The 8,766-nt window shown below is 37.8% G+C and overlaps 1 protein-coding gene across 1 annotated transcript in view; it reads left to right on the top strand.

The window, feature by feature from the left end:
- Positions 1-423: 423 nt before the first annotated feature.
- The window catches only part of LOC101855670 (protein SYS1 homolog), a gene marked incomplete at its 5' end in the record, with an annotated part of 25,037 nt that continues 16,694 nt past the window's right edge, over positions 424-8,766 (top strand). The window contains 3 exon segments of the mRNA XM_005105531.3: positions 424-587; positions 6,906-6,985; positions 8,135-8,284. Coding sequence (XP_005105588.1) covers positions 6,941-6,985; positions 8,135-8,284 — 195 coding nt within the window.

Here is an 8,766-nt window from a genome sequence, read left to right as displayed (position 1 = left end):
TATTATTATTATATTATTATTGTTGTTGTTGTTGTTGTTATACGCAAATAGAGTAAAAATAGTAGATACATTTTTTTTTACAAAAGTTGTTTGTTTTAATGAGATATTCCAAGAGGGGGTGAGCTGTAATATTTCTCTACCAAGATTGAAAACAATTACGAAGCTGATTCTATCAGCAGAGCTTTTGAATTACTCGATGTGAATACATAATAATAAACGTGATAAGTTATAGGTCGAAAATGTTGACAACGATCTTGTAGACGTTTTCAATACCAAAAGGAAGAGAAGGTAGGAGAGCCATCTTGACGTTGAGTTGTCGATGAGTAGTGAGTTGTGTCCCTTTCGTATGTTTATCGCTTGGAAATACGCTTCCAACTTGGCTAGATTCTAGATCTAAAAATCTAGATAGGCGGAAGGACTTCCGTAACGAGCGACCACCCCATCAAATACAATAAGTTTTAGAGAATAATCTTGATATTTTTCTCTCCAGAGTTTGAAAAGCTTTCATATTTTCGTAATATATGGATGCCGCTTGACCTGAAATCGAAGACTTCCAAGAAGAACAACCTGACTCTGACGACTCACGGGTAAGTTGCTCATCAACACGGTTGACCAACGGACAGCAATGAAAAAAATTCTCTACCTCTACCTAGAGGCTAGGCTAGAGGCTAGATTCTAGATCTCTCTAGATGCGTAGATTATATTATATGATCTAAAAACCTAGATCTAGATCTAAGGCACACAGTAGATCTAATCTAGATCTAGCACTAGTCTATCTAGACTACTGGATATAATGTAAGATCTAGAGTCTAGTATATATAGATTCTAGATCTAGATCTAGAATCGGTGCTTTTTCGGTAGTTCCCACCCCCCTTATTTGAGCCTGACCTACTTCTAGATCTAGATCTATACGTTTGATTCGCGGTGAGCTAAGATATCAAACCTAACAACAGCAAAACATTAAATTGTGGTAAAATTCAGGGGGGCATGCCCCCCTGAAACCCCCCTACTCTTGGGGCCAAAACCCGTGAACAATTGCGGGGTGGGAACTACCGAAAAAGCGCCCTAGAATCTACATGCATGGATATCGATACTGATTGAGTTGAAGTGTTTGGTATCGATGTCTTATCAGTAGATCTAGCCTACAAAATGAGCAGTAAAATTTCCCTTGTATACAAGGCAAAGGGGGTTTCAGGCCCCCCTGGCCCTGACCACACCCAACAAAAACAATTGTCATTGTACAGGAGTGCCCCCGTTTGGGGATACTCGTTTTGACTCCACCAACGACTAGATTCTAGATCTAAGATCTAGACTTCTGGTTCTAAAATATAACGAAGTGACTATTCGTACTCGAGTCCGAAAAAAAGAAAAATTATATTCGGACTCTGAATTGAGTTCAGCATGAAGTCCGTTCCGACTTCCGACCCTTGTTCCTAAATATTTCCAGCCTGTACGAACTTTTTTTTCGATACAATATATGATAACACTGGTAACAGTTGAGAGGTGAGCTTTATCCAGTTGCTAGATCTCTAGATCATCTAAACTGGCTCTCCCTGCATCATTAGTAGGAACAGAACGACTAAGTTGAGCTGACCTTGCCGAGGGCAAAGTTAATTTTATGTCGACCAATGAGATTGCATGTAGCGATCTCGCACTCTTGGCTTGCTGGGGGAGGGGGTGTTGGGAAGAGGCCACGGCTGTCGATTTTGTGCGATGTAAAACAAAGAAAAATAATCACAGAAAAACTATAGATTTAGATCTAGATTTAGATCTAGATCTAGACTCTAGATCTAACACACAACAAAATGAAATTAAACATTGGAAAAACAAAAATGGTGGTGGAAGTAATGATGATGCTGTAGTGGTAGTGGAAGTTATGATGCTGTTGTGGTGGTGGAAGTAATGATGATGCTGTAGTGGTAGTGGAAGTTATGATGCTGTAGTGGTGGTGGAAGTAATGATGATGCTGTAGTGGTGGTGGAAGTTATAATGCTGTAGTGGTGGTGGAAGTAATGATGATGCTGTAGTGGTGGTGGAAGTTATGATGCTGTAGTGGTGGTGGAAGTAATGATGATGCTGTAGTGGTGGTGGAAGTAATGATGATGCTGTAGTGGTGGTGGAAGTTATGATGCTGTAGTGGTGGTGGAAGTAATGATGATGCTGTACTGTAGTGGTGGTGGAAGTAATGATGATGCTGTAGTGGTGGTGGAAGTAATGATGATGCTGTAGTGGTGGTGGAAGTTATGATGCTGTAGTGGTGGTGGAAGTAATGATGATGCTGTAGTGGTGGTGGAAAGACCCTGAGTTGTCGGTTACCGTGTACTTAGAACACTGCCTTTGGGAAAATGAGAGTGCATTCCTTTGACTTTTGACCCAATTACACAGTCCTAGTATTTAGTAAGCAATTCTAGTTGTAATTCTAGTTTTTTACATAAAATCCCCCGTTGATATTTCATATAGTAATGTAACCTCCTTACACTCACATTATAACTCACTTAGATTCTAGAAGCTGAGTCCGAAATTAAATAAAATCTTTTTTTCGGACCGGAGTCTGAATAGATAAAACCCGTATTTGGAGTCTGAATAGAGCTGGCCAAAATCTAAACAATATCATTGTCATAGGCCTACTTTTACATATGTAACTAAACGTAAAACGACGCATCTTCCTGATTGGCTGCTAATTGTTAGTAATGTGTTGTCATCACTACCTGGGATTCCCACAGACTATTTTTATTATAAGGCCGTGGAGGTACCAAAGATCGTGTATACACGATACAGTAGAGAATCTTTGGAGATAGTGCCTGGAACGACATGTTGGGTCAGTGGTTTGACGTATTATTTGTCTATATATATCGATGTGTTTTGCACGCTGAAATTTCACACTTGTGGCTAACTAAAGCACGTCAGCCATGCTCTGGTGATGGAAGATGATTCAAGATGGCTTACGTAGATGCTCAGGACCGAAAGAATGCTGATGCTTGAAATTGAAATACGGTAAACACAAACCAATAAAGCGCACTAAAATTGCCATAAAGATGCCAGATTACCCCCCCCCTTGGGCCCGATAAATAATGCACAGAAGAGATATAAGCAGCAGCATCATCGGAGCGCTGCATATATATATCCCGTTACCGGTAGATATATGTCTCCTGGAAAACCATGGCTCCAGATGTCGTGCCATGATAGGTATACAGTTATACACGATCTTTGGTGCCATGTGGTTGGCTATGTTTAGATCATGAAGTCACGTAGTCGGAGGTGTATCCCGGTCTGACGTCACACAAGATGGCCATGTCGTTCTACGTTTAGTCGCTTGTATTACTTTTTGATGCGCGTGGCGATAGGCCTATGGGGAGATACCCTGTCAAACCTGATTGCAAAACTTCAAATTATGGTCAAATTCAGGGGGGCATGCCCCTAAAACCTCCCTTGCCTTGTTAAATATGCAAGGGAAATTTTACTGCTCATTTTGTAGGCTAGATCTTCTGATAAAACATTGATACCGAATATTTAAATCAGTATCGATATCCAGTAGTGTTTGACTGTGTGATGTAGTGCTTGATCTAACGGGACCGCAATTGTACTGGAGTGCCCGATCTAATATCTAGATCTAGTCATGCATAGTGTGACTTGTTCTTGTCACTGCCGATTGCTTCTGTGTATGTGTGCGTTTTTTATCATGATACTCCAAGTAGTATAAATGATTTATGATTACTTTTGACTGACAGAAAAAAAGGCATTCTTCGGGAGAAGTGGTCCCGGCCTAACTCCATAGTCGGAAACAAAAACGGAAGTCGAGTAAAAAAGCTGGCTGAGTTGCCAGGGTAAAAAAGCTCATAATGTAGTAATAGATCTAGCTAGGACTAGATATCTAGATCTTTTAATGTAGTAATAGCTAGGACTAGATATCTAGATCTAATAATGTAGTAATAGCTAGGACTAGATATCTAGATCTAATCTAGGACTAGATATCTAGATCTTTAGTAATAGCTAGGACTAGATATCTAGATCTATTAATGTAGTAATAGCTAGGACTAGATATCTAGATCTATTAATGTAGTAATAGCTAGGACTAGATAGATCTATTTATGTAGTTGTACAGACCAAAGGGCTAGAACCCAAATGGCCGCTGGATTGGAAAAGTAAAGTAAAGTATGTAGTTGTAATAACTAGGACTAGATATCTAGATCTAATTATGATGTAATAACTAGGACTAGAATCTAGATATCATATATCTAATAGTGTAAGAACTAGGGCTAGATATCTAGATCTAATACTACAGTATTATCAGATATCTAGGTCTGATAATGTAAGAACGAGGACTAGATATCTAGATCTAATAGTGTAAGAACTAAGGGTAGATATCTAGATCTAATAGTGTAAGAACTAAGGGTAGATATCTAGATCTAATAATGTAAGAACTAAGGGTAGATATCTAGATCTAATAATGTAAGAACTAAGGGTAGATCTAATAATGTAAGAACTAAGGGTAGATCTAATAGTGTAAGAACTAAGGGTAGTTCTAATAATGTAAGAACTAAGGGTAGATATCTAGATCTAATAGTGTAAGAACTAAGGGTAAATCTAATAGTGTAAGAACTAAGGGTAGATATCTAGATCTAATAGTGTAAGAACTAAGGGTAGATCTAATAATGTAAGAACTAAGGGTATATATCTAGATCTAATAATGTAAGAACTAAGGGTAGATATCTAGATCTAATAGTGTAAGAACTAAGGGTAAATCTAATAGTGTAAGAACTAAGGGTAGATCTAATAGTGTAAGAACTAAGGGTAGATATCTAGATCTAATAATGTAAGAACTAAGGGTAGATATCTAGATCTAATAGTGTAAGAACTAAGGGTAAATCTAATAATGTAAGAACTAAGGGTAGATATCTAGATCTAATAATGTAAGAACTAAGGGTAGATATCTAGATCTAATAGTGTAAGAACTAAGGGTAGATCTAATAATGTAAGAACTAAGGGTAGATCTAATAGTGTAAGAACTAAGGGTAGATCTAATAATGTAAGAACTAAGGGTAGATATCTAGATCTAATAATGTAAGAACTAAGGGTAGATCTAATAGTGTAAGAACTAAGGGTAGATATCTAGATCTAATAATGTAAGAACTAAGGGTAGATATCTAGATCTAATAGTGTAAGAACTAAGGGTAGATCTAATCATGTAAGAACTAAGGGTAGATATCTAGATCTAATAATGTAAGAACTAAGGGTAGATCTAATAGTGTAAGAACTAAGGGTAGATCTAATAGTGTAAGAACTAAGGGTAGATCTAATAGTGTAAGAACTAAGGGTAGATATCTAGATCTAATAATGTAAGAACTAAGGGTAGATATCTAGATCTAATAATGTAAGAACTAAGGGTAGATATCTAGATCTAATAGTGTAAGAACTAAGGGTAGATCTAATAGTGTAAGAACTAAGGGTAGATCTAATAGTGTAAGAACTAAGGGTAGATCTAATAATGTAAGAACTAAGGGTAGATCTAATAGTGTAAGAACTAAGGGTAGATCTAATAGTGTAAGAACTAAGGGTAGATATCTAGATCTAATAATGTAAGAACTAAGGGTAGGTCTAATAATGTAAGAACTAAGGGTAGATCTAATAATGTAAGAACTAAGGGTAGATCTAATAGTGTAAGAACTAAGGGTAGATCTAATAGTGTAAGAACTAAGGGTAGATCTAATAGTGTAAGAACTAAGGGTAGATATCTAGATCTAATAATGTAAGAACTAAGGGTAGGTCTAATAATGTAAGAACTAAGGGTAGATCTAATAATGTAAGAACTAAGGGTAGATATCTAGATCTAATAGTGTAAGAACTAAGGGTAGATTCTAGATCTAATATAATGTAAGAACTAAGGGTAGATTTTAGATCTAATAATGTAGTCCTAATAACTAGTTCTGCTATCTTGAATTAGCCTTGGGCTAAGCCTGAGCCATAAAAGCGCAGAGAGTTAGCTTGAAAAACAAACAGAATTAAATAGCTTTACTACTACTAGATTTAGATATATATCTACCATCCGCCATAGACTTAAGACGTAGGCCTTGATCGACTTGAGCTTGGCACATGATTGGGGGCTCGTGGGTCTGCAACTCATAGACAGACAAGGACAGTCCCACTGGATAGACCAACACAGCCTAGTGATTGGTTAATCTTAACACAGCCTAGTGATTGGTTAATACCTTAGCACAGCCCAGTGATTGGTTAATACCTTAGCACAACCCAGTGATTGGTTAATACCTTAGCACAGCCCAGTGATTGGTAAAAAAAAGAAATGAGTGCCCGTTTTTTCACAACAATAAAAAACAAATTTGCGTTGAGATCACAATGCTAGACTACCAGTTTGAAGTCCAGAAGTAGGGGGTAGTGGGTGCGGGGGGCAAGGACTAAAGAACAAATATGGACGCTCTCCTCTCTCTCTTTGAGGCAGCCGTCCATGGTGGTATCTCCACCAATTGTTATGTTAATTCGAATCTTACAGGGCTGGACTACATGGGGGGGATCCATGAGGGGGGGGCAAAGGTTAAAGACGTGGGGCGGGCCTGGGGAATGGATGAAGAAGAAAATGAAAAATGAGAGAAAAGTAGAGAGAGTCAGAGAGCTTCTTGTAGTCGACTGATGTATTGATAGATAGGGAAAGAAAAAAAAAAGGACTCTCTGATGACTGTTCATTATGTAAGAAATCTATGTTAGTTTAAAAATCGAGAGAGGCTGACAAAATAAGAAGAAAACAGTCAGAAAAAATCTTTGAATGTTTTAAAAGAATTATTTTTATGATAAGGCATGGTGAGAAACAAAGTAGTTATTGAAAACAATAAAGGACTGCATGGTTCGAGGCTAGTGCAATATGACTCTTCTCTTTTTTTTTCTTCGCACTGTAGGTTATTCAAAGTTCCCCTGGCCGTCGTTTCATTCTATGCTCCATCTGATGCGACTTCCTTGGAGTAATATGGCTGGGCAGGTACGTGAAAAATCCTTCTTGAGATTGAACCAAATGTGCAAAGTCTTTACTGTATGGGACCTGAGAGCCTTGGTGCCTCAGGTATGGTAAGTGTGTACATTGTTCTATTCTGACATGTAAATTACAGGGTATGGTAAGTGTGTACATTGTTCTATTCTGACATGTAAATTTCAGCTTCTTTTAGGCATATTCTGATTTCTTCATTTTTCTCCATTTTTTCTACCTGTATTTCCCACCACCACTCGTTTCTCCTTTCTATTGTTGCAATTCTAGAGTAACTGGCCTCTAGATCATACTCTTCTCAGAGAAAAGTACAAGTAAGTAGATCCTGTGCAATTTGTGCTGGGCATTTCATAATCTTTTGGCTTTCTTAAAAATATTTGTTAGAAAGCAAAAAGCTTCCTCTGGAAGTAAGTGCTTCAAGTAATAAATGAATTAAATTTGTCTTTGAGATGTGCACATATAGATCTATGGCTGTCTCAGAGGCTGGAAACACTAGATCCTTTTGTGTGTGGAAATATGCTGCTTTTATATCCTGTACAAATGGTCTGCAATGTTGGTTTATTGTAAGAACCTGCAGTTGTCTTCCTCTGAGGTCCAGTGAGGAATCGCTGTTACTGTTATGATTATTGAGAGGATCAACATCATGTCCTATTTCACTTATTTGAACGTTCTTTCATTTTATTTTCAGAAAAGTTTTTAACTTAATTAGATCTAGTCATTGAAATTACTTTTTTTGAAATGGAAAAGTTTGTATGTGGACAACCCTGTTATTTGCTTTGTCACCAAACATGTGTCTATGGGGATAGTGAGAAATTGGAAATAAGGATTTTTTTCTTTTTTTAATTAAAGAAAAAAATTTATTTTGTCTTTTGGGAGAGGGATTTACACAATTCATTTATATACATATACAAAGGGCAGCTGGATTATTTTCCTAATGTACAAATTAACTTGATATGCAAATTATTTCTCTTTGTTGATCCTTCATTTGTTAAAAAGTGTTATGGTTATAATAAGTTCACGTATCTAGAAGATCACAGCTTAATCCTTTGAGTTTGATGACCATAAAACTTTTTTGAAAGAAAAGATAATGAGTTCCGGCATGCAAGCAATGTGTGAGGTCATCTCTGTGTTTTGTTTCACCAACAGTTCCGAAGCTTCCAGTGGGACCCAGTCTTGATCATCGCTCAGATCATCAGCATGATAAGTCTCTGGTATTTCTCCCTGGGCATGTGGGTGTTTGTTCTGGACGTCATCGGCAAGTTTGACTTGTCCACCGAGCAAATCTTCACCCAGAGTGTGAGTAACTTGTGTTTTTCTCCAAATGTTTCTTCCTTATTTACTTCCTTTTATGAATTCCGTGTCTTTGTATGCACACCATACTTCAAACTTTTTACGTGCGCTCTTTTTTCTCTGTGTGTGTCTTGCCCATTTTGTGTTTTGCCAACATTTTAGATTCGGGATTTTAATTTTTGTCACCCAGTGTCATGTATGCAATGTGACGTATTCCTAGATGTATATAGTAAGTAGTATATATATATAGTATGGAGCCATCTCATGTATATATATAAATCACGGCTGTCTAAATCGCCCCAAAACCGCCAGTTTAGTTACCGGGCAAGGGTTTCCCGCCGACCACCCCGAGACGGTAATAAATCAGCTGTCAGCCGTGCAAGGTACCGTGACGGGAGCGGCACTCCCGGCGTGCCTCGGCCGTGCCCAGGAAACTTGATTCCAGTCATTTTCGATTAATTTGATCCCCAATATCTCCCGATCTAACG

This window comes from Aplysia californica, unplaced genomic scaffold (assembly GCF_000002075.1).
Source record: "Aplysia californica isolate F4 #8 unplaced genomic scaffold, AplCal3.0 scaffold00475, whole genome shotgun sequence".
NCBI classification, from domain to species: domain Eukaryota; kingdom Metazoa; phylum Mollusca; class Gastropoda; order Aplysiida; family Aplysiidae; genus Aplysia; species Aplysia californica.
Note: the sequence above shows the minus strand (reverse complement) of the source record. Positions and strands in the feature narration are given on the sequence as shown.